This window comes from Squalius cephalus, assembly GCF_949319135.1.
Source record: "Squalius cephalus genome assembly, chromosome: 23".
Taxonomy (NCBI): domain Eukaryota; kingdom Metazoa; phylum Chordata; class Actinopteri; order Cypriniformes; family Leuciscidae; genus Squalius; species Squalius cephalus.
This window is the reverse complement of record NC_137144.1, coordinates 16,409,690-16,436,267: the sequence shown is the minus strand read 5'-3', so window position 1 is coordinate 16,436,267 and position 26,578 is coordinate 16,409,690. Positions and strand designations below refer to the sequence as shown.

Here is a 26,578-nt window from a genome sequence, read left to right as displayed (position 1 = left end):
AAGCTGCTTTTAGGCTCTTAACATCCTTGATGTGTCATTACAAGTGCACAGAAAATGTGAGTGATTCCTTCCGAGTGAACACGAGTGGATCTGACTGCAGTAGATGTAAAAGATATGTATAAAAATGATGTTATTTAAGCCAGCGCAAATACCTGTTTACATCCTGTTTTTCGGTTGAAGTCCAAAGTAATCGATTGCCGAGTTCACGCGCGTGATCATAGGTAACTAAACCTATGCGCGTGAACTCGGCAATCGACTACTTTGGACTTCAACCGAAAAACAGGATGTTTCTTTCCGTATTATGTATGTCATGCATTTTATATTATATTGTGTATCATTTCTTTGGTACAGCACTTTGGTCAGTTTTGTACTTACTTACTGAAATATATATGTATAAAAAATCTAAACATTGAGAAAATCGCCTTTAAAGTTGTCCAATTATGTTCGCGATTGTGCTGCATCCACTCACAAAAATATATATTTTTATATATTTATGGTAGGAAATTTACTAAATATCTTCATGGAACATGATCTTTGCTTAATATCCTAATGATTTTTGGCATAAAAGAAAAATCGATCACTTTGACATTTCATACAATGTATTGTTGGCTATTGCCACAAATATACCCGTGTGACTTGTGACTGGTTTTGTGGTCCAGGGTCACATATATGGTAATAATTCTATATGGTTTTAACATCTGGCACACCCTCAGTATTTTTTATAGTATTGTGCTATATTTACTTTATCTCTATCTTCTTCCCACTCCTCTAGCTGTGGCCTTTTCTTCTGCTTTTCATTTTTCTGTCACACTGCTGTCCACTGTTTTTCCTCTGCTTCTATTCAATCCCCCCTCTAGAAAGGTAAGCTTTAATACAGAAAACATCAAATAAAAAAAATCCATTAACAACCTATATGCAAATCTAATGGAGGATGGTTTGTAATTCTGTTTTGACAGGACCAGAAGCCAGCTGATGTCACTAAACCACGTGGCCCATGGGAAACAAAGGGCTCCACACCTGCCAAGGTGAGCTGAGTGGGTTGAAATATAAAGTGTTCAATCCATCAAAGTCAGTTGTTTAATTTACTGACTGTTTCCTTTCACCAGTTATTCACTTCACACAAATTATTGGCTCACCCAGTTTACAATTAACTAGCAAGTCTTTTGGTAGCTGAATATATGTGAAAGATTTGTCTCAGGCCTCATGAATTCAAGTGATGGCCCCGTTTCCAAAAAAACCTTTCATCTCAGTGGTTCATTTTATGACTTGATTTTATACTGTATATGACACTGATTTGTCCACTGTATCCATCATCCCTTTCTCAGGCATTGTGACTAAAATATTCTGTCAGATTAAGATCAAATGAGTATGCTTGCTTATTTTCTGTTCTTTCTGTTAGTTTCTGTTTATTTTTCCCACAAATGGTATTATCAGTTGCTCTTTTAATAGTATCAAAAAAATACCAACACATTCTCATGGCAATTTCTAACTATTGTACATTTTGGTGTAACATTACATTTTGTACAGTTTTTGTACGATCTGCTTATGGCCCTGTAACATTTATGTTTAGGGGTGGGCCTTTGCGATACATTTTTTCGATTTCATATGTTTCACATCGTACGAATCAGGGATGCACGATATATCGACCACCATATCTGTAATGGCCGATATATGTTCATTTTTAATGTTATCGTTATCGTTCCGATAAGAAATTTGTCTGATATCTTAAATCCGATAATGGATTTTATTTTATCCATGGAAAATGTATAAATATATAAGGCAAGATGGCCATAGTCGTGTAAAATGAATGTTAAAACTTCAAGGCTACTGCACTGTATATGTTTTATTTATGTTGAAGGGTTTGGGACATGGCTTTTAATGGTGAGACTTTTGTTTTTGTAATCAGGCACTCAAAAATTATATAAAAATGTGGATTTATATTTATCGGCCAATATATCAGTTATCGGCTTTCAAATATAAAGAATTTTCGGTTATCGGTAAAGGTGAAAATTTTTATATCAGTGCATCCCTAGTACAAATTCACATGAAATCTTAAAATAGGTTTAAAATGCCTAAAGCAAGACTTTTTCAAATCACACTCTTGTATTGCTTTTTTTCCCAGGTGTTCGCAGCCAAAAGTAAATTCGTCACAAATGGTGAGTGACTGTAGTTTTTTGTTTTTTTCTCTCATTCAGTTCCAAATGTCTTTTTTTTTTATTTTTTTATATATTTGTTAAAGTGATCATTCAACATAAAAGTTTTGTCATTACTTACCCTCATATACATACATATAAAAGACTTATTAGATATTGAACATGATGTTTTAACTGTTTTTGTCAATACAATGAAAATCAAATGGGGTCCAAAAAATTACATGGGTCCTTATTGACATTGACTTTCACTGGACCAAAAAGACATTTTTCTAAATATCTTAACTCCACTGAGTAGATTTTCTCTCTGAAAAGGGTGGAGCAGTGGGGGGTGTTTTAACTGACAGCGGCGCGGTGACAGCAAATGTCTGAAGTCATAACTCTAACTGGGAAGTGCTATTGTAAATCTCTAGTTCACATATCATGCCACGCTATATTTAAAGCACCGACCTTGTTCTCCAGCATTGGTACTCCACGAACCGCTAGCGTGTCAGGCATAATTCCAGTGTGTTCATTTCACTGTGTAGCATCATAACGCATCGCATTCCCCGCCGCAGCTGTTCTGTTGTGCCACTGCATAGACGTGAATCACTGGATTAGCATGATGTCCCACAGCAAAGCAGTTTAATATTTAGAGTTACAGAAGGGATGAAAGTATCACATTATGTCACATTACCCGCCTTAACACCCACATCTAGCACATATTCTGACAGGGATCCGGCTTTTGTGGTTTATTATTATTATTATTCATTCAACGATGCTAGCGAAGAAGTTAACAAAGAAGCTAGTGGCAGTAATCCATCTTTCAGCTTAACTTGTCCTTGAGAGTCACATAGATGACAATGTACTAGATATTTGTCCCACTTGTGGCACAACTTGAGACACCCATGACATTGCCACTTGTGCGTTTTCGTCTGGGTCACGGCCCCAATGTGTTTAACTCACTAACTGGGAACAGGTGCGGATGGCTGGTCTATTTGCTTTCGTGTATTTGAGGATGTGTTGAAAAAGCCTGCTGAGTTATACACATGACGTACAGTATGTAGAGCAAATGTAACTCTTGTACTGTCTCTTTGCTAACTCAATAGCACATTAACAACATATTCCCTTATGTTCTACAGGAACAAGAAAATAAGGACATCCGAATAAACCCCAGATCAGCCGAAATGGAAGACGCCTCCATAATATGTGCATAATTTTGCAACTTCAGAACACAGATTTTACAACAAGTGGCAACCAAACACAGTACAAAATATAAATCATACAAAAATGTCTTTAAAATCAAACAATATTACAGTTACCATAAATCACACAGGCTCAATAATACATATATACATCTGTTATATCACCTTTACTCAAATTCGAGTTCAGTTCATCTTTAAAGTATTAGTATTACTATCAAACATTAACAAGTGACAGGTGCATTTACGCTAAAACACTGTAGAGTTTGATTGGACGCAAGTGTTTAAGTGGAAAGTGTTTTCACCTCCCTTTTAAACATTGATAAACCTATTTATTTTGCTATACTAATGCATGCTTATATGGTTATTTTTTTCCCTGCTGTTCACAATGCTATAAGATGAAAACAAATTTGAACAAAAATCTCATTTGCGCATTTGAACTATATAAACATTTTACTATATAAACAGCTACCAGTAACCATTAGATCTAATAGATGCGGTCACATTAGTGAGGAAATAGTCTATTTTCAATAGTGTAGCAACGTATGAAGCACTGCTCAAACAGAAGTCACTGTTGGGCAACAGAGCAAATTCGAAACTGAACCTGTTGCGAAATCGCCGTGGTGAAATCTTTTGCATTACTATTTGATTCCTATTAAAATGACTGGATTTTGCCCGCAAAAAATACATCAGTAATTTGACCGCACCTTTAGGAACATTTAGCCTTTTTATCCCTGATTAAAATATATAATAATAAAAATACAACAGAAAAATCTTTTGAACTTCCCATCTTCCCTCCGGAGTTTCAGATGACCTGATGAATTTACACTCCTGATTTAATGCTTTGAAACATGTTGTGGTTTAGGTGTTTGATTGTGCTTTGCTGATGCTGCTTTTGCCTATATGATTTTTATTCATATGCTTTGCACTTGGAGTCTCAAAGTCATGCTATGAACACTACACATCTAATAAAGCCGCGGTCACATTAGACTTTTCACAAGTTTTTTTATAATCATGAATTCAACATATAACAAATAGTAACAGGCCTACATTCAGAATGTAAATATATACATTCTACTTGACTAAACATATGCATTCTTTTAATTCAGACAAGAGGTCACACTGTGACGTATCAATCTTCTACTGGCCACGTAATGCGAATTCGAAGGTCAGAGTTCACCAAACGAACTTTGGAACGCAGCAAAATGCAAAACTTTTCACATGAGCTTGCATTTGCGGCCTGACGCATTCGCATGCATATGAATGGAAGTCAATGGAACGAAAAGTGTAGTGTGACCGCCCCTTAAGACAGTAATAAAAATCTTACAAATATAGCATTAAAAAGTATTTGGGAAGTAATATAGCTTAACTATTTCAAAATATCAATAAAAAACAGTTAACAGTTCAAACGGTCAGTGATGATCAAAACAACTGTACAATTATTGTATTATCAAGCAAGCCTTCACATTAAAGTAATGATACATGCACACATTGCCTCTGCGTCTTTTCTGTTCTGCACTCATTGTCATTTGCGACAAGCCGTCTGCTCCTTTCTCTGAACGGATTGGGTTTCACGGGGTGACAAAGCAAGGCCGACTATGAGCAGGTCAAAGAGAATGTTTGGTTTTAGAACTTGACAGAAATGCATCTGACAGTCTAACAATAGAAGAAGGCTTTCAGCACAAGCCAATCAGAGGACAATGTGGTCACGTGGTGTGTTAGTATGTTAGCCTTGAGACTGAGGGCTGATGCTCTAACACACTCTAAAAGAGAGCCGCTCCATCTCTGAGATCGAGAAACAACCCAGGTAAGAGTTTCAAGATGAATCAGTATATTCAGCATATTCTCCAACCCCCCATCCCTTATATAGGAGTAATGAGCAAGATGTATTTTGGCTTTTTCTGTTGCATATAAAAATGTTTGTTGTTGCTTAATATATGCTGCATGTAATCTTTGACATTGTTTATATAGTCATGTCTGACACAGAAGATGTTATGGATGAGGGGGTTCAGTGAGTAACAGTTTTAATTCTGCAAATATTATGATTTGTTATGATAAAAAAAGTTATCAATCTTGCAATTAATTCCATGTGCATTGTATTTTCACTTATAAATCTTTTTGTCTGTGTGTTTTATCTCATTTTTATAAAAGGGAGGAAGGTATTGTATCACATTGTCTATATATATATTATACATATAATATATATAACTCCAAAATGTATTTATTTATTACAGTGTAAGTGGCTATTTACCTACTTTTACATTGGTATATATTGTTTACACCAAGTATAATTACAAATAGTAAATGCATATTGTAAATAAAAGTTATGCTATTCGGTAAATCTGAGCAAAGTTAAAAAAAAATGTATTAATAGTAACTTTTACATTATTTTTAATTGTTTATTGTAACTGCTCTATTCAATTGCTGTTAAAAACATACATTTCTCTAATTATAGTGGACGAATCAAAATCCAAACCAAAGTAAGTTCCATTATTCTCTTGTATGCATCATTATATATCCAGAATAAACTGGGTTTTTTTCTTCATCTTAATGTCTTAATCTTTTATCTTCAGGTTTCTATCAAATATCCAAGCACCAAAGATCCCAGAGGGAGATAAAGTCGATTTTGATGCAAGTCGGATATTTTCCTCGCTGTTACACTCCCTTTAAACGCATACCTCTCACTTTCAAACTCTAAAATCTATATCACTCTCTCTCTCTCTCTCTGTGTGTGTGTGTGTAGGACATCCAAAAAAAGCGTCAGGAGAAGGATTTAACAGAACTACAGTCTCTAATAGAGGCTCATTTCCTCCAGAGACAGAAAGATGAAGAGGAACTAATTTCTCTGGTCAACAGAATCGTGAGTGTTTCCTCATGAATATTGTTTTTTATTTATTGTTAAATATGTATATCAAAAAAGAGGCAGAACTACATTAACTTGATAACACCTCGCAGATCCTGCAAGAGGAACTTCGGAGCAGAATTACGTAAATATGTGTTTTAACAGGAGAAGAGGCGAGCAGAGAGGGCCGAGCAGCAGCGAGTAAGAGCGGAGAAAGAGAAAGAGCGTCAGGCCAGACTCGCTGTGAGTTACTGTCAAATTCTGCACAAACACCTGCCAAACCAGTGCTTTATGCAAATATGATCATAAAAATCGTAAAAAGGCAGTTATATAATCAAATACTGTCCCCGGACCCCAGTTTGAAAACCGCTGTGCTGTGCCAAACTACACCAGCTGCATACTGGAACATCTTTCCACCAATGAGACTAAACTTGAAGTCCTGAATTTACACTTTTGAATTACCTTTGCAAAATCCACCCGATATTGTCAAACTAATCTGCTGTTGAATCATTTCTACTAAACCAAGTGAATTTGTCCAGTCAGTGAAGTAAAACAATGAACCACAGGCTCCTAGCAGAGATAAAACCAATCTACAATCTAAACTGTTCACAGGAAGAGAGAGAGAGGAAGGAGCAGGAAGAGCACAGAAAGAAGCATGATGAAGATGCCAAGAAGAAGAAAGCTCTCACCAACATGACCCAGCAGTACGGTGGCGTACAGCAAAGGGTCAGTGGTCACCGTATTTAAGGCTGTAAATGAATATTGTCAAGTTACATGATCATTTTATGCAGATTCTTTCACTAATATTATAATTATCGCTGAACTAAAGGGTGAAGGACGCAAAGGTGCCAAGAAACAGACCGAAAGGGAGAAAAAGAAGAAGATCCTGGCTGACCGCCGAAAACCACTGAATATTGACCACTTGAGTGACGACAAACTCAAGTACTACAGTTTTTCATATTCTTTAATAATAAAAAACAACAACACAAGTGATTGATATGTCTAACATTTTATTAATTTCTAACAGTATTTTTCTTTTGTTGTTGTTAAGGACAGACCAGGAAACAGGCCTACATGAAATAGTTAATTATTTTGAACTAGAATGAGAATAATTTAGAATTTCTTAGAACCATAAAAAATAGTAGGCATGGCCTACCGTTCGCACTGAACGCAAGGAATGAATGACATTAAGATTCATTTTCCACCGAACTATTTACCATTACTACATAAACTACGCAACCAGTTTTAAATCACCATTTAAGAAAAAATATAAAGCCTTAGTTGTAGTGGCCGACTGGCCGTTCGCAATGAACGCGTTCTTGCGTTTAAAAACGCAAGGAATGGGAATTAACTTTTTTTCGAACTAGTTACAGCAGAAACTACACACTCACTATCAAATTGCCTACTATATTAAAATGTTTGCTTGTTCTCACTCAACGCGTTCTTGCGTTTAATGAGCGAAGAATTTCGTGGAACGAGTTTTTCCGAACCTCAAGGGCAACAAGGCTCTGAAAAACATCGCAGTGCAACAAAAACAAAACGCTTTCTGTGTGAACCCACCTTAATATTTCTGTCACTCGTTGCAGGGACAAAGCCAATGAGTTGTGGCAGTGGCTGATGGACCTGGAAGCAGAAAAATACGATCTCAATGAGAAACTGAAACGCCAGAAATATGATGTAAGTGATATCTAAACTTCTTTTACTTACTTTGAAGTTGCTTGTGGGGCTTTATGGCGCTTCTGTAAGGCCGTTTTTGAGGTTTTGCAGCAATTAACAGTTTCACAGAATCCAGTTCACTTTCAACGGCTGGAGCTTGGACTGACGTAAATAGGTTGTGTTCATTATCACTGTATCCTGTTAGCACTTGTCATGTTTCTGTCTCTCACAGATAAATCAGCTCATTTGCCGCGTCCAGGATCACCAGAGGTAAGATTCACAAGCTTCACATCTCGCTAACTGCTATAAGTGTTGAGTAATTCGGTTTTAAATCCAAAATCTATTTTTAAACTCTTGCTTTTCTATCTCTTAGTGCCAAGGGACGCGGCAAAGGCAAGGTGGGAGGAAGGCTGAGATAGATGTTGACAGCAGATATGAGAGGATTTTGTGTCCTCGTGCATTCGTTTTTTGTTTGTTTGATGGTGATATTTCAAAGTCATTGTTCTGAACATACAAAAAAAGCCTTGGCTGTACATTTTTGCTCTGCATTTTGCCATGAATAAATGCTATCACTGACTGTTCATTTTAGTGTGCTCAATTTGTGATGTCAAATATATGAATTAATAAATTGTATTATCTGTAAAGAAAAAATAAATAGCTGCAACATTTTATTATAAATGTATAAAAAATATATTATATTATAATATATAAAGTTGCAGTGCAGCATAAAATGAACTGTTATGTGTGACAATCATGCACAAACACCAACATTGCATCAAACTACATAAATTTCAAAGTTTGACTCATTATTTTATATGACCAACAATGAAAAAAAATACAAATAAATTATGCTATGAAATTAAAGGTGCACTCAGTAATGCTTCACATTTACACAAAAGAGTAGTGTGATCCTGCATCTTTCCAATGTAGACTAACTTATTGAACAGCAAAACAAAGTATTTTTTAAGAAATCCAATCATACCAAATGAAGCTACAACATAATGACAAACCATTTGATCTGTTTATATCACTACCTTTAATTTAGGCTACATCAGGGACACATGGTCCATTAACAGGCCGCACACGTTACCTGCAGCGTACATGGTAGTTTACATACATGAAAGAGATCACTGCTGGGACGGTGTGCAGGTGTGACATGATATTTGCTGCCCTCGATGTAGTTCGAGAAGAGTCCGTTGCATACATAAAACTATATTCAATACACACTAACTGACACCAGTGCATTTTTCAAGTTGGCTGTCTGTGAAATCGTGACAGGGCTGACGCAGACCGCAGGGTTCGAGCAGAAGGGAAAGGGGCTGTACATCAGCGCAGGACTTCACCACAGGTGCGTTTCACGGATCTCTGCGATCACCTGACTCGCTCTCTGCAAGGCCTATGGGCAGAGGAGAGGATGAGAGTTTGAAAACATTTTCTATTTCAATTTTTTTCTATTTAATGATAAAATACAATACAATTTTTTTTAAATAATGTATAATTCAAAGTTTAATTAAATGCTTAGTAATGCAGATTAGCCTCTACAATAATATTAATTGTAATTAATTTAATAATAGCAAAAATAAAAATAAATTATTAATAAATTGAAATTACTTTAGAAACAATCAATAAATTAATTTTAATATAAAACCTACTCTGCATTAATAAACATTTTAACATTAATATATATATTATTAATATATATATATATATATATATATATATATATATATATATATATATATATATATATATATATATATATATCTTTTTTATAATCAAATAATTCTTAATACATTATTATTACTACTAATAATAATTAATATTAATGTAAAGGGCTACTCATTAATAAAAGATTTACATTAATATACATTACTAATACAAATGATATATTACTTATTACTATTATGAAATATTAAATAATAAATTACTAGAACTATTATTAAATTAATAACAATATTATTGTAAAGGCTACTCTGCATATCTAAACATTTTGCATTAATATTCATTATTACTAATATATAATAATTATTATTATTAATACATTATGTAATATTATTTACTATTAAATAATAGTAAATATTAAATTAATAATAATGAATAAATATGAATGTAAAGGCCACTCGGTATTGCTAAACATTTTTACATGAATATACATTATTATTAAATATAAATGACTGACGTTACCTTCAGCATATCTGCAGCCTCATTGCGGCGCTGGGCCATGTCCTCTGACTCCGTGAGGAGGTCGTCCAGCAGGGCGGGTTTATACAACTGTCCCACCAGCTCGCTTTGTAAGCTGTCCTTCACATGGTTCACCAGGAAGTGCATCACAGCCTTTGGTACACTGCAGAGATGGAGAAACAGAGTGAGCATTCAGCTTGAAACATGAAACAAGAAACTCATATTCATGGTTCCTCCACAGTCTCTTGTAGAGGTTAAATGCTGTTTCTACATACCTGTCCTGGATATTTTTACGGACAATGAGAAAATAAGACTTGATGAGCCTCTCGATGACCTCGCAGTCCCTCTGTTCGCGAGCGGACAGTTTCCGAGCAACTGGCACAGGCTGCGAGACATCAGAACAAATCAACACTAATTCATTGTGACCGTGTTAGCAAACAGCTCTCAAAGAGACCACAAATACTTACGGGTGTGTATTTACTTTCAGACTGCAAGCTTTTAAGTAATTTCTGTAGCATAATCAAAAGTATGTGTTTTATGGACTCACTACATCAAGCAGGTTCACTGCGTGTCCTCTCTGAGGGCTGGCAGGCACAGAGCTCTGTTGTTTGTTCCTGTCTTCGCTCTGGCCTTCTTCTCCCTTCTTCAACATGCCTCTCCAGGTCCCTGTTCCTCCTTCCTGCTCCCCCTGAGCTCCTCCGGCCATCTAATACACATAAACAGGAAGAACAAGACAGGATTGAGCACCCACTAGTGTTTTATGCACCATCCCATGCAGTGCATCAGTGTTTAAACAACGATTTTGGCCACAAACTGAAAAACTACTGTTGAGGGTCTTCAGAATTACAGTACAAGTTTGAGAAGGTTCTGATCAGTAAAACCAAAACTGCAGTCAGTTTAGTGGTTGGTGACCATGCAGTCAGGGTTATAGGTCAGGGGGAGCAGATCGAGTGGGTTGACAATCAACTCCATGCTTTGCCCCTACACAAGGGGCGCCACACACCTTAGACCCATCACCCTCAGCAGACGGCTGCTCGGTGGGCGACACTGAATGCCCACCAGGACCTTTTAAGGACTAAAAAAAGACACAGGAAGAGAAGAGACTAGTCATCTAGAGAGGAAAGCAGCAGATTTGAGTCCGATTCGAATCAAAACTGCAAGAAAAAGCGGCAAGACTTTGGTTTATACAACAAAGTAATTTCCAGAGAGGAAAATAGATAAAAGAACATTTCAAATAGCAGCCCGTTGCATTTTCCAGAATGCAGTTCACTGATCGCTCAAGATTTAACATCATACCTTATCACGAGGCACCGCTGAGGGAAGCTCTCTCATTCGGTTACGTCTCTGCTCCTGTTTACGAAGACAACAAATATTAATTTCGCACTCAAATCATTTCCAATCATAAATCTAATTTAAATCTTCATCAAAATGTCATTAAACCTCAATGTTGTTGTTCATGACCCCACAAGCATCTGCGAAGTCTGGGTGTTTTGTGTTGATGTAAGCCAACTCAATCGCCACAAGATTGTGAACCTGGAGCAGAGAGCAAACGCAGCTTTAGAGAAGAAATATATGCACATAAACTGCTGGTCTATAATATGTAAATGAATAAAAGCATGAGAAAACAAACAAACAAAAACAAACCATTTCATTGGTGACTGGAAGCCTCTTCCTGAGCAGAGAGGTGACCACTTCTACTATGGCATCATGGAGCTTTGGAAACCTAAGCAACTCCTGGCAAAAATGAGAAGATAACAATTAGCATATAGTAGATAATAATTATTAATAATAATAATAATAATAATAACAATAATAACCACAGTATAACTAAATAAAACAAATCCAAAACAAATTAAAAAATGTATATGTATATAAATATATAGATTGATAGACTGATAGATAGATAGATAACTATAACAATAATTATATTAATGTCCACACCAGCACCAGCAATAAAAATTCTGTTTATTCTAAGAGCATTCTGGAGTTTTGTCAACTGCTACTTTAAATCCTCAAGCTCTTTAGTCGGGTGGATACTGGTTAGAATTAAATGTTTTTTATTGTTCATCAGCTGGAGAGAAGAAAAATGCTCTAAAAGTGATATTGTTCCCCTGTCATTATATTTATAATTGTGATGTTAACTTATTATTGGTGTGAACAGGCCTTAAAGTCTGCTTGAAACAGAAGTTGCTATGGTCTTTTCTTCCTATTGTGACATATTTCAAGTGAAACGGCTTTTTGAATGAGAAAAATGTAGGACGGGACTTGATTTTAACTTGATTGAATGGTAGTGATTTGCTATTGGTGGATCTCATGTGAGTGACAGGTTGTCCCGCCCTCTTGCCAGTAAACACGTCATCAGAGAAGAGATGTCTCTGCAAGTGGGAGGGGAGGTTATTACGAAGGCACATGAATTAAAAAAATGATGTACACGGATAAATCATTTATCATAAATACTACAATATTCTAGCCTAGAAATCTAGATGCACGTAATGTAATTTGCAGCCAGGGTCGTCTAGCAACTCTCCGTTGGCTTGCGAGCTGGAAAAACCAAACTCTAGTCAGGCCAATTACATCGTGTATAGAGTCGGTGGGCGGGCTTAACATAATGACGGCAGAGTTGTGACGGTTCCGCGTAAATTCCCTGCTAGTGCTACTTGAAAACATAGAAGAGCTGCTGCTGCTGGGCGAACAGCGGTCTTTCGAAACGGCTTTGGTCGCGACTCTGGAAGACTTGGAGTTAAGCTTTTCTTTGAGAAAAGAACAAAGAACGGCACTAAAGTCATTCTTAAAAAAGGAAGATGTGTTCGTAGTTTTGCCGACCAATGGTGTGTTCCCAGACCCAACATCTTGATGTGGGTCTGGCTTGTCAGGCTAGCAATATTCCATAATAAAACAGGAATTGTCCAATTTGATTTCATAGTGACTTTGACTGATGTGCTGTATAACAACAGTGGAAAACTGTTTTTCTTCCTATGTCTGCAGTCTACCTGAGTGCTGTAGTTGCTACAGTGCTGAATGATCCTCTGCATCTCCTCATGCACCAGCTCCACACAGCGCAGACTGGGCTCCTCCAGACGCTTCACCTGCCTCTTCACCAGCAGCTCAAACGACACCTCAGGCACGAACAGAGCAGGACGTGGACCCTGAGGAAACACAAGAACTACATTACAAACTACAGAAATACCTGAAACTGCAGCAAAATGCAATCTAACTTGAGATGTAATGGTATGAAAATTTCATATCACTGTTATAGTGACCAAAATAATCAGTTATCTATATTATCACTGTATTGTTAAAATGTGCTGAAAATGCTCAAAGTAATGATGCACACACTGAAATATTTTTTTTCACTTGAAATCAATCAAGTTTTATATCAAAACCTAAAAAACAACTAAATTGGCAGCACTATACACTTTTTAGTTCAAAGTAAAAAAATATTAAAGACAATAGGTGATTAATAAGAGAAGTCACAAGCAACAGCACAAATAAATACAATAGAACATTTAAATTTTACATTTAATGCAATGCTGTTGAATGAGAACTAAAAAACGAAACGGTAATACTAACCATCAGACATTTTATCGTGGTTTATTCTCAAACCTGTAACTGTTTCATCCCTAGATGTAACTCCATGGTCTTATACAAGAGCTTCTTTAAGTCACTCTAATATTTAAAGGTCCCTCAGAGGAGTTGTGCTAAAATAGAAATCTGCAGACTCTGAGGAAACTGCAGCACAATGCCGAGCACTGCAGGCTGCAGTCTTTATTTCGTATCCATATAAAAACAAAAGGATGTAGAAGTCTCTACGCAACCTACCGTAGCATTCCTAATAGCTGTAAGGACATCTATAGTTGTAAGTCCTCCAAGAGGATCAACTGACTCCAGTGTCCTACCAAACGTCTCATGGAAAATATAACAAATTCTTGCACCACCACACCTAAAAAAAAAACAGCACAAACAACTGTGGTTAGCACTAGCACTGTGATTAGCTTTATTTCAGTAACAGGTAGAAACGAGGAACTAACAGTTCAGTAGTCTCAATGTATTTGGCCGTCCCTTCAATAGTGTTGCAGTACTCTGTGGCGAACTTTGTGATGAGCTGCAGCAGGGTGGAGCTCTTGTCGTCCACCGGCTCGCCGTAGCTGCCGAGCAGGGATTGATACTGGGCTGCTAGAACATTGATGCGCGTCTTCAGCTCTGGTAAACAGTCCCTAATATGATGCATCAATAACCTGATGGGGGAAAAAACAGGATTTTAATACTTTAAAAGCAGATATGCTCAGCAAAAATGAACAGAATGTGATGTTTCAAGCATAAACTCTCACCTATTTAATGTTCTGGCAAGATATTTGGTTCCGTTTCTGTTGGCGAGGGAGGGGTATTTCTTCTGCAGGAAGGCATACTCATCACGGATGGAGTCTGCCACACATTTCTTATTATTGATGTCCAGCTGACTCCTGCATAAAGACATTCATTCAGTCATATATAGTCATATACATATATATATAAAAAGTGTGTGTGTGTGTTGTTGTTGTGTGTGTGTGTGTGTGTGTGTGTGTGTGTGTGTGTATATATGTATATGTATATGTATATGTATATATATATATATATATATATATATATATATATATATATATATATATATACTGCTCAAAAAATAAAGGGAACACTTTTTAATCAGAGAATAGCATCAAGTCAGTTAAACTCCTGGGATATTGATCTGGTCAGTTAAGTAACAGAGAGTTTCAGCTGCTTTAGTGTTAATGACATTAACAGCAGGTGCACTAGATGGGCAACAGTGAGACAACCCCCAAAACAGGAATGGTTTTACAGGTGGAGGCCACTGACATTTTTTCCCTACTCATCTTTTCGGACTGTTTTTCACCAGTTTTGCATTTGGCTAGGGTCAGTGTCACTACTGGTAGCATGAGGCGATACCTGGACCCTACAGAGGTTGCGCAGGCAGTCCAGCTCCTTCAGGATGGCTCATCAATACGTGCCATTGCCAGAAGGTTTGCTGTGTCTCCCAGCACAGTCTCAAGAGCATGGAGGAGATTCCAGGAAGACAGACAGCTACTCTAGGAGAGCTGGACAGGGCCGTAGAAGGTCCTTAACCCATCAGCAGGACCGGTATCTGCTCCTTTGTGCGAGGAGGAACATGATGAGCACTGCCAGAGCCCTACAAAATGACCTCCAGCAGGCCACTGGTGTGAATGTCTCTGACCAAACAATCAGAAACAGACTTCATGAGGGTGGTCTGAGGGCCCGACGTCCTCTAGTGGGCCCTGTGCTCACTGCCCAGCACCAGGGAGCTCGATTGGCATTTCCCATTGAACACCAGAATTGGCAGGTCCGCCACTGGTGCCCTGTGGTTTTCACAAATGAGAGCAGGTTCACCCTGAGCACGTGACAGACAGGAAAGGGTCTGGAGAAGCCGTGGAGAATGTTATGCTGCCTGTAACATCGTTCAGCATGATCGGTTTGGTGGTGGGTCAGTGATGGTCTGGGGAGGCATATCCATGGAGGGACGCACAGACCTCTGCAGGCTAGACAATGGCACCCTGACTGCCATTAGGTATCGGGATGAAATCCTTGGATCCATTGTCAGACCCTATGCTGGTGCAGTGGGTCCTGGGTTCCTCCTGGTGCACAACAATGTCCGGCCTCATGTGGCGAGAGCATGCAGGCAGTTCCTGGAGGATGAAGGAATGATACCATTGAAGGGCCACCACGCTCACCTGACCTACATCCAATAGAACACCTCTGGGACATTGTGTTTCGGTCCATCTGACATCACCTGGTTGCACCTCAGACTGTCCAGGAGCTCAGTGATGCGCTGGTCCAGATCTGGGAGGAAATACCCCAAGACACCATCCGTCGTCTCATTAGGAGCATGCCCCGACGTTGTCAGGCATGCATACAAGCACGTGGGGCCATACAAACTACTGAGTACCATTTTGAGTTGCTGCAATGAAATTTCAGCAAAATTGACAAGCCTGCTGCAACATTTTTTCACTTAGATTTCCGGGGTGTCTTTGAATTCAATCCTCTGTAGGTTGATCATTTTCATTTCCATCAAACGATGTGGCATCCTTTCGCTCATAACACATTGCCCAGTCCATATTAGTATAGATATCCAGCATGATATTTTTCCCCATTGAGAATCTGATGTGTTTTCAAAGTGTTCCTTTAATTTTTTTGAGCAGTGTATATATATATATATATATGTAATTTTTCTTTTTACCTGTTGACCACTCCGATCAGTCCTAGTTTGACAGGAATGACTCTGCCCATTAGTACATCCATTGCATCAGTACCGGCATCCATCAGATCTAGTTTAGTCACCACAGCCAGTGTTCTGCGACCTGACAATAGGAGAAAAATAAAAATGCTGCGTTTCGAAAAATCTGCATCACACAGCTATGCGGAGTGAAAGTGAAAGATACAGATATTATGTGCAAAAATAAAAATAATGCACAAGTAGAGTAAAATAAACGTAAATGTGCTGACCATCTGTGTCCACCTCACGGGCCACTTTCAGCGCTTCAGAGGTGGCCATGTCTGTGTTCGCCGCAGTGACAGCTAAAATAATGCAGTTGGGATTACTGATGTATTTTAGGATCAGTTCACGGATCTGCAGCTCGATATCTTTGGGCTGGTCTCCCACTGGGACCTGAACATGAATATATCAGTGTCAGCGTCAAAAAATCATCCACAAACAGAATACTCAAACAGGCCAAGCTGAGCTTGAATAAAACACCTTTGTGATGCCAGGCAGATCCACCAGCGTGAGATTGACAACATGTGGTGAGAAGATTTTCAGGTGTATTGGCTCATCACTAATCCCCTGTTAAACAATAACACAGGATATATTTATAAGACCCTCAACATTCTGTATTAGTCAAAATGCAGAGCTTAATGCCAATAGAAACATTACATTTCAAAAGTTTCAGGTCAGTAAGATATTTTTTATGTTTTTGATAGAAGTCTCTTATGCTCAACAAGGCTACATTTGTTTGATCAAAAATACAGTAATATTGTGAAATAATAGTACAGTTTAAAATAACTTTTCTATTTCTATATGCATTTTAAAAAGTAATTTATTCCTGTGATGGCGAAGCTAAATTTTCAGCATCATTACTCCAGTGTTCAGTGTCACATGATCTTTCAGAAATCATTATAATAAGCTGATTTGCAGCACAAGAAATATTTCTTATTATTATCAATGTTGAAAACAGTTGTGCTGCTTAATATTTTTTGTGGAAACCATGATAATTTTTTTCAGGATTCTTTAATGAATAGAAAGTTTAAAAGAAAAGCATTGTTGGAATTAGAAACCTTTTGTAACATTATAAGTGTATTTAATGTTTCCTTGTTGAAAAAAAAAAATACTACTAACTTGCTGACCACAAAATGTTAAATGGTTGTGTACATACGCGGTTAAAAACAAACCATCATCTGATGTAGTTCCTTCAAGGACTCTTCCATACCTTGTTATTGCCAGAAATTCTTTCCGTTTCATTTTCGATTTCTTGCCTGATTTCATCAAAATCTGTGTAGACCTAAAAGGCAGAGAAACAATATAAACAATCATGATATCTCACTTCACAGAGACTTAAATCAAACTTCTATAACATTAAAGAGAACGAGAAACACACCAGGGAATGGCATTAATGTAACATGAGGTGAATACAAAGCATGTGTCTGACACAAGACCACACTGCAGTATTCTCTCCTGTGATCATTTGGACCAACACGCTCTTGAGGTTCATGAATTAAAGGACTTGTTTTTCAACTGTCAAACAATCAAACAAACTCTCTGCACTGTTGTTTGTAGCACATAAAGGTGTCTGACGGCCAGAATGTCTGAATAAACCAACATTGTGCAGCGTCTCTTTGATATAACAACTTTTCCACTTGGACTTACTCAAATGTGAGGTGTTGGATAATCCCAATTTAAACATGTGTCTTGAGAAATTGGGTCTTATTCAATAACTGTGCATATGCACAAATTTGTGTGCGATTATCCTAGTATGGATGCTTTCATGAAAAAACTCATGATTAAAGTGACCACCACATTATGCTTTTTTGGATATTAACTTTCATGCAGTGTGTAATGTAGAAGTAAAAGTCTGCAAAGTTTCAAAGATCAAAGTGCACATCGAATGGAGTTATTGTCTCAAAAGTAATAACGGATTCTGAACTGCAAAAACCTACATAGGTTTGTAACAAATTCGCATAATGCCATTTCTTTTCATTGGCTGCCCATTAACAATTTCTACTTTGACTTGTCCACAAACACTAGTTGTAGCTGAGGCCTGGAAGAGTTTGGTGCGAGTCGTCGACATGTTGAGAAGACGCTGTTTTCTGTGCTGCGAAAGCAAATCCACTTTGCATGCACTTCAAAAGAAAGAGGGCTGGAATTGATACAGTAAAATCGATGCCATTGTTACTGTTCATATCACTGTGTACACAAATGCTAAGGAAGCCTCCGGAACTGAAATTCAGATGTGATAATAGCCGGTTTGTTTGTAAGCGGTAGACCAATCACAACATACTGGGCCATCTGGCCAATCAGAGCAGAGTAGGCTATCATAAAGGAGTGGTTTAGAGAGACTGAATCCTGTCAAAACATTTCAGACATTGTGAGAAAAGAGAAAATGTAAATGTTTTTTGACCCTGGATGTATGTAAAACCATTGTAGGAGACCTTCTCTAAACAAAATGAGGAGTAAGCGTAATAGGGGCACTTTAACAACTTTTGTAGTAAAGTTTATTATAAAATTACAAAAATGATTGCTGAAACCTGAAACCACCTGTGCACAAAAATCACATAGTCTTGGTGGACTTATAATCATGTTAAGATTAAATTGAATACATGTGTATTTAATCTTAAATATGCATATGCACAACTGGCAAATAAATAGCATAAGAACGAGAAGTTCATGAGAAGTTGTCCTGTGCGTATAATTACTAATCCATGCAACATTTAGTCAGTGAGAACAATTATTATATATTTTTTTAGAACTGTTCATAATGGACTCCTAAAAATGTTAAAAGAGCCACACACATTTGACCTTAGCTGCTGCTGATTGTGAATGCTTTGTCCAAACATCTATTGTGCTGCTTTCCATACCTTGTTTTTGGTGTGTAGAAATTTCCCCCACTCTTCTCCATCTACTCCTGTGGGAAAAATGTTGACGACACAATTTAAACTTTCACTTTCTTCAAAGTTGCCAAGTAGGAAAGGCTTTTGTTCCACATCAATATATCATTTCTATTTTTTAAAGCACCATGACAGCAAATTAAACAAAAACTGCTACAAAACAAAGGCAAAGTGCAGTGCATTCTGGGTAGCACAGCCTACCTAGCTCAAACTAAAACACTCTATTCTAATAAAGACTTTGACTCTTCACAACAAAGTGACATTTAAAATAAATAGTAGATGATTTGATGACTGTTAGTTTTTAGTGAGTAAACTGACGTTTTGCAGTGTGATAAGGTTTATATACCTTTTTCACTGATTGCAGTGTGTGTGTGTGTGTGTGTTCACGACTCACTACTCCTAATGTGTGTGCACCAACATGGATGGGTTAAATGCAGAGGACAAATTCCGAGTATGGGTTATCATACTTGGCCTTCACGTCATGTCACTGTCACTTTTAAGACCCAAATAGTTCATACTCGACACTTCAATCTGAAACTGAAACTAGATTGTACTCTACATTCCTCAGTCTGGGATTGTTTAAAACCAGTGGTTTTCAAACCTGTCCTGGAGCACTGCACCCAGCACTGCACATTTTCTATGACTCCCTTATGCCTTCTACAGACCATGCGATTTCGGAAATCCTGTAAGATCATTACAAACTATGGATCTAATAAACATGGGTACGACACGTATGTAGAGATGACACCTTTTGAATCGTAGGCTACGCCGCAGGTTATGCTGCATTCCAGACGAGGTTGGACATGGGAATATCCCACATAAAACGTCCCACTTCAGACCTCAGTGATACTTTGTTCCAGACGAGGTTGGACATGGGAATATCCCACATAAAACGTCCCACTTCAGACCTCAGTGATACTTTGTTCCAGACGAGGTTGGACATGGGAATATCCCACATAAAACGTCCCACTTCAGACCTCAGTGATACTTTGTTCCAGACGAGGTTGGATGTGGGAATATCCCAAATTAAGGTCCCAATTCAGACTCAGCAAGCTCCAGGCAATCAGACATCACATTCACATCTTGACCACATGATGTTGCCACGACACAAAGAGAATATATTGTTTTTTTGTGTCAATTATGGCAAAAACAGAATAAAAAGAACACAAAATCGCTTTGAAAACAGCTGATGAAAAGCAAAAACTAAGGAATTATTACATAAACAATGGCTAAAGTTAATGTTAATGTTTTTAGGTTTATGCTCATTGGAAGCAGGACTTGCTGACACCCCCAAAGGTTGGGCTTGATCGATGTACCCCGAGTTCACAGGTTGAATGTCCGACTGCCAGACGTTATTTCCAAATTCCAAGCTGTCTGGAATGCAGCGTTGGTATAGAAGAATAAATCGTCATCAGAATGCACTAGTGGTAAATAGAGCAAGATGAACTACACTTTGGACATTTTTTTTTATGTGTGCTGAAAAAAAAAGAGGAAGCGAAAGAAGAGAATAGGGAAAAGAGGCCAACTTGGAATGCCAATTTTACAAATGGAGCTTGAGGTGAGTAGTTTTTAGTTTTAGCACCATGTCGCGATGATCAATACGCCATTTCATGTTGCATTTTTATTGGCTAGTCAGAACTAAGATGTAGGTCGTTGCAGCAAACATACTGTGAGATGATCATGCTAAATTTCTGACACTGTCAGAAAATTATCGTAGGCTATCTTTGGTCGCAAGACCCTGCCAACAGCCATCTTTGAACCTCTCTCCCTGTATGACGTAGGACCACCGTTTAGGAGCCACGACCACAGAAATCTTTCGTCCGGGACTGCGGGACAGCCCAAAATCATACAATGGGTCATTACCTGACACACCCACTTCAGGTTTTGCAGTCTCGACTAATTAGCAGATGAGTTGAATCAGGTGTATTAGACGAGGGAGTGCTCCAGGACAAGTTTGAAAACCACTGGTTTAAGCTAAGCCATTGCATTAGCAGTTTAACCAAAGCTTATAATGGAAGCAGGATGGGAAAAAACACAAAGCTGCTCAACACAAGCAAAAGGGTAAGAAACAAGGAAAAGGAGACCTTTGTAAAGGCGCTCATTTTTCCAGGAATTGGGCTCTGTGTTTAAAGAGAGATGACAGTGTTAGCCTGCAGCAGTGCAGTCTTTATAGGACTCTAGTGTAGCCTAATCCACACAAATGCAGAGATGCCCATGCTAAAAGCTTCATCTGAAATAAATAGCAGGCTCTTACGGACTGGATTCTATGTGTATTGAAAGTTCACACAGTTTATTTAAAGAAACAGCACACATGGAAAAACTGGCTCGGATCACTATAACGACCTAACAAGTACCCGACACCACTGCACCGCCATTGATTGAGCAACCGAATTAGAAACAAAGTAGCACCTAAATCCCACAAACAAACACTGGATGTCATTAATTCAATCATGCTTTAGAAAAAAAAGAAAAAAAAGTACATGCCATTCTCTTCGCTGGACTTTCTTCTGTCCTCCGGATCTACGTTCACCAGCTGGAGGATGAGAGGCCTGCGGGTGACGATGCCCGTCCCGCGGGGCAGAAGGTCTCTGCCAACCAAACTCTCCAGCACAGAGCTTTTCCCGCTGCTCTGGAAATCAGATGCACCACACAAAATACAAATAAATCTGGACTGTCAATTACTGAACATTTACTTCTTAAAAACATGTTTCGAACCGTAACTAAAAGTTCACTTCCTGAACAAACTTGTACCTAAACAGCTTAATCGAATAGACCTTATGTCGCTCCGCCCCTTTTCAAAGCTGCACTCGTTGTGTTCCGTCTTCCGGTTTGTATTTCCACCGCATGAAGGCAAGATCTTACGGATTTATGAATGAACTGTTCACTTCTAAATCTTCCTGGTCTACTGATATTTGTCATGACATTCGCTTGAAACATCACAATGTTCATGATAACCACCTCACCAGCTAATTACTCTTCGATAGCGATGCCACAGAAATATGCAGAACTTCTGCAAAAACAGAAGTTTAAAGTCAAATTGTAAAGATGGCTGCGCACTGGTTTCTCAGGTGCACACGGTCTATAAAGGCTACCGTATCATACATGAATTTCTAAGGCGTCTAAATGATCAACATCCTGAAAAACCTGTTGCACACAATCTACTACATTCCTTCTGTCGTCTGATTGATAGTTCATACTTTTCAGCAAGTAAAAGGTCTTTTAAAATCATTCTAAAAACCACCTTCAAATCTTTCCTGATTTTTATAAAGAAAACGCAAGAATGACTTCTATATTGTTATAAATAGTTCAAGATGCTCATCACTGTATTGAATTGCATTATATGTTTTGCCCCATAATAAAAACTACAGAGCTTTAATCATCAAATTAAGCATTTAAATATCTTAATATTAAGATATTATTGGGAGATACAGAGTGACAAATGATATTTAAACACATTTTATGCAAGTAATCTTATAAAGCTATTAGAATTTCATCCTACTTTTTTGCCATATAATTAACATCTACACCAAACTGCATATTTGTTCTCAGTTTGGGCCTCTGAAAAAAAGTGTGAGCTCTATATTCTCAACATATTATACTATATGAGCCATAAACTTATGTAAAACACATACGCAAAACTTTTTTCCAGAATTATTTTATATTTTGTCTAAATGTTCTATTTAAAAAAAACATTGGGTCCAAATTTTTCTTTCATTAGCCTATATGGCCCAAAACAGCTGAAGTATGACATTTGAAATCTTTACTTATGGGAACCACAGACCATTTGAGGCAATCGTATGTAGTTTGGACTAACAAAAACAATAAACTATTGTTAAAATCTGAGGGAAATGATAGGTTGGTAGCCTGTGTGGTAACCTTTTCTGACTATTATTTAATAAGTTAGGCTAGTTTACAGAGACAACAACACTTTCTTGGGCACCCAGACAGCCATATCCTCTTAAGCGGTCAGTGAAAGTCTCTGCTTTAAGACTCTTTAAACTTATTATACCTGAAGAGAGTGAGGCAGATGGTAAGAAACTCTTCTACTTGATGAGTCAGTCTCTGGTGTACTTACATTAAAGCTCCATATTACTATACCACTATTTATCAGGTATGCAGTATTTTCCACAGTGAAATGACGCAGATATATATTGTAACGTCAAAGGATACGACCCACAATCCTTTTCACCTTAGTATCAATCTGCCCATTTTGTCCTTGTTATAAAGTGAGTCTCGTCTTGCAGCTGCTCAGTCCAAACATGCAGCCTAAACTGTCAAGTTCAGACCGACCATGGCGCATCTCATCATGTGTTAGCTAGTGTAATGAGACCAGCACAGCTCTATGATTCACTTTATGATATTGCTCATGCTGTTAAAACATAAACACATTCCTAACAGTAGAAATTTTCACATAATATACTTTAGAGGTCAATTATTCAAATACGAATTAACGTTAGGAAACAAGCGAGTGCATACGTTAGCACGCTAACGTTAGTTAGCTGGATAGCGCAGATGACATTATTTGAAAGCTAGATAAAAATGTTAATTGTCAGGATATTAAAAAAGACATTCAATTATTTGTCGTTGATCTTGCCATATATAAACAATGTCGCAGAAAAAAAAAAAAAACGTAGCTAATAATAGGTTGTGTCCAAAATAAGTGAACTGCATAGATAGGGGCTTCATAGGCGCCCTCGAACTTTCGATTCCATTCCGAAATGCAGTCTAGGTGGGTAACGTTAACTCACTAGGTTTGGAAACACCGCCATAAACCTGTATCAGTCTGAATGGAAACCGCAACTACAAAATTACCTGCGTTCCCACCACTGCAATCTGAGGCAGCTGGATAATATCCGCCCCGACTGTGTTAAAAACATCCTGGAGTTTGTTAATGACAGGAATAAGAGCCTCCATCGCGTTGACGATCTCTCCCACTGTCAAAATGAGTGGCTAAAGCGACTGCCGCGGCTAAACACGGCACAAAGTCATCCAATGTCCCTCACTGTGACACCATGAACCAACCCGGCCGCGGAAAAACTGCGCGCTGATGGTGCATTGTGGGACTTGTAGTTTTAGGCGGCACAACAGCTGGTGACCCACTTTTGAATTTTTCTGGAAATAAACTACATTACCAAGCATTGTTCTGAGTGGATGCGCCAAGGCAACCGTAACTATGGGGTGCAACAAAAATATTTTGGAGCATAGAGGAAAACATGTTTTTGGGAAGGTAGCACAAGTACCAATATTACATAAATTATCACACATGTAGCCACGTGGTGTTATTAATATGGTTATCTGACAGCAACAGCACATCTATTTTTTAATAGGCTATATACACACCAAGATAAATGTTCATTAATAATACACACATTTTTACAAACGTGAACTGGATAAATTATTAACAGTTAAATACGAAATGTAAAAATGGTATAAAAAAATAAATAGTAAGAAAAGTATCTTATCTTAATTAATAGTATGATCTAAGCACATTTTGCTTGTTTACATATGCAAAACAATTTTGTTTAAATTTTAAAAAAAAAAAAAAAATGGGTTCAAGCAAACCATATCAATGTAAGTTTATCAAACTTCTCCAATAATATTAATAGTATAACAAGCCTTTTTTTTGTTCTATCCCGTGGCCATTGAAATGTATGACAAATTCTATGTGTGACAGAAACTACATATGTATATTGCAATCAATTTTATATCAGTTCAAGTTTACTGAGGGTACTAAAACGCTCCTGTATCGCAACCGCACAGCAATTAATGCGTTTTATAAAAATCCTAAAGAAAAGGGTCCTCAAACAAATCATTTTGAACACAATTTATTGTTAACCCAAGTAGACATACATCTGGGTTCAAATAGGCTATTTAAGATTTACATTTCATCCATAGGATTAAAATAAAGAAAGTGCCAGATGAGTCTACCGAGACTCTGAACATAACTATGTCAGCGCGTAACAGTTAAACCAACAGGACAGCTGCCTTTAAATATTGCACATGGGATCATTCAACACAACAGGTCACAGGTGATGCCATACAGGAACACAGCTGGGTTATACATCGTATTTACAAAAAAAAAGAAGCTTTGTCAGGCAAATGCTAAGTTGGTACATTCCCCTTGTTTCTTTTTAGGGGTTACACTGCCATAAAAAGAAACAATCAATGCTTATGTTTTGTTACAAACATATAAAAAGTTCAGCCAAAATACACTTTGGCTTAGAGAACAATGTCAGACTTGTACTTTGCTAAAGCAAAAGCTGTTTACAAACCCAACCGGATAACTGATGTACATGACAAAAACAGAGACTTGCTTTCTCTCAGCCATGCAAACTATAATACACATGAGGTCATAAAAGTGCTCCAATCTGATCACAATAAACTGAATATAACACAATGAGTGGGAAAGGCACCTCTCTAACTAATAAGTGTGAGTTTGAAAGAAACTACTTAAACTATATCATTCACAGCAATGCAGCAAACATTTGTTTAGCTTCACATAAAAATAAAAGAGCAGTTCATGAAGATGTAAACCCCAAATATTCATATTATGAGTGTTCAGCACCAAAACAACAAAATATACAACCTTGGATAAGTAGAGAAGCTAATGGAAGAGGTAAATGGTCTGTCATGATGATTCAGGATTTCTGCACATTCATTCTTTCACTATAAGTTTAGTAGCTAACCAACAACTTGCATATAACAACTTGTTTCATATAGTCAAGAAAGTGTGATTTCAACATAAATGCACACTAATATTAGAGCGTCCTCAAATAGTTTCTCATCAATAAACGAATGACCTTTTTTTTAATGTTTTGGTGCTGCAGGGATGAAAACAAACTCATAAAAAGCCTAAACCTAGACTTTGAGGCTATTAAGAGGTCACTATCCAATGTAGTGTCAATTGTAGATATCAACTGAAACTCCAAATGCATCTTAAATAACGGATCAGTCACTGGTAAAATCAAACCCCAATCATCATCACAGCAGCAAATTAATAACTCACTCTAAATCAGACATAAAAACACAAGTGTGATGGTCCGAGCTGATGTTCAGGACGAGGTGCAGTCCGTGTACGTGGTGACCATGTTTCCTCTCCGCTGGGTCACCGTTCTGCAGTGTTGTTTGGTTGTGCCCTGAAACCTGCTCTCTGTTCTTTTTATGTGTCTGTCAAATGTAAACATCTTCTCCATGTCTTCAAACATGTCCTCGAAGGTTCCGGTACCAAAAGCGCCCTGGAAGTGTCTCTTGTGGCGGTTGTGTGCTTGCTGGTGGGCCTTTAAGTGCTCGTCAAAGTGCCGTTTTTGGCGAGCGTGCCTGTTTTGGCTATAGATGTCGGAGTCTCTGAACATGTCATTGAAGTTGAAATCAAAGGAATGATGAAAACGCTGCCCTCCATT

At 37.7% G+C, this 26,578-nt stretch overlaps 4 protein-coding genes across 13 annotated transcripts in view; 2 read left to right on the top strand and 2 right to left on the bottom strand.

The window, feature by feature from the left end:
* The window catches only part of LOC307151329 (uncharacterized protein), a 30,256-nt gene extending 25,436 nt beyond the window's left edge, over positions 1-4,820 (top strand). Inside the window, exons 14-16 of one of the 2 annotated variants that reach the window (XM_079859294.1) lie at positions 957-1,025; positions 2,123-2,156; positions 3,272-4,820. In XM_079859294.1, coding sequence (XP_079715420.1) covers positions 957-1,025; positions 2,123-2,156; positions 3,272-3,285 — 117 coding nt within the window. In that variant the 3' untranslated portion in view covers positions 3,286-4,820. The remainder of the gene's footprint in view (positions 1-956; positions 1,026-2,122; positions 2,157-3,271) is intronic. The other variant, XM_079859295.1, reaches the window with a different exon arrangement.
* A 261-nt stretch (positions 4,821-5,081) lies between these two features.
* On the top strand, positions 5,082-8,410 carry tnnt2d (troponin T2d, cardiac). Its single transcript, XM_079859301.1, has 11 exons — positions 5,082-5,138; positions 5,303-5,346; positions 5,787-5,811; positions 5,905-5,962; positions 6,075-6,191; positions 6,339-6,416; positions 6,786-6,899; positions 7,003-7,115; positions 7,760-7,850; positions 8,062-8,099; positions 8,203-8,410. Coding segments are annotated over exons 2-11 (681 nt in total). The 5' UTR covers positions 5,082-5,138; positions 5,303-5,345; the 3' UTR covers positions 8,249-8,410.
* A 710-nt stretch (positions 8,411-9,120) lies between these two features.
* dnm1l (dynamin 1-like) lies at positions 9,121-24,204 on the bottom strand. Of its 5 annotated transcripts, XM_079859288.1 has the most exons (20): positions 23,991-24,204; positions 21,663-21,807; positions 21,263-21,298; positions 19,149-19,195; positions 17,504-17,575; positions 16,774-16,860; positions 16,524-16,686; positions 16,258-16,378; positions 14,339-14,470; positions 14,039-14,245; positions 13,830-13,950; positions 13,001-13,156; positions 11,655-11,744; positions 11,451-11,543; positions 11,307-11,360; positions 11,014-11,085; positions 10,558-10,716; positions 10,286-10,395; positions 10,014-10,173; positions 9,121-9,225 (listed from the first exon to the last, which is right to left on the bottom strand). In XM_079859288.1, exons 1-20 carry the CDS (start codon positions 24,090-24,092, stop codon positions 9,169-9,171), a joined length of 2,184 nt encoding a protein of 727 aa, XP_079715414.1. In that variant the 5' UTR covers positions 24,093-24,204; the 3' UTR covers positions 9,121-9,168. The 5 variants fall into 5 exon arrangements, with proteins under 5 accessions (XP_079715414.1, XP_079715416.1, XP_079715417.1 ...); XM_079859290.1 differs by lacking the exon at positions 11,014-11,085; XM_079859291.1 differs by lacking the exon at positions 11,014-11,085 and having other exon boundaries at positions 10,558-10,698.
* A 783-nt stretch (positions 24,205-24,987) lies between these two features.
* dnajb9a (DnaJ heat shock protein family (Hsp40) member B9a) overlaps positions 24,988-26,578 on the bottom strand; it is a 14,860-nt gene continuing 13,269 nt past the window's right edge. For all 5 annotated transcript variants that reach the window (XM_079859304.1, XM_079859306.1, XM_079859302.1 and 2 more), the window contains exon 3: positions 24,988-26,578. This exon is cut by the window's right edge and continues 80 nt beyond it. In XM_079859304.1, coding sequence (XP_079715430.1) covers positions 26,231-26,578 — 348 coding nt within the window. In that variant the 3' untranslated portion in view covers positions 24,988-26,230.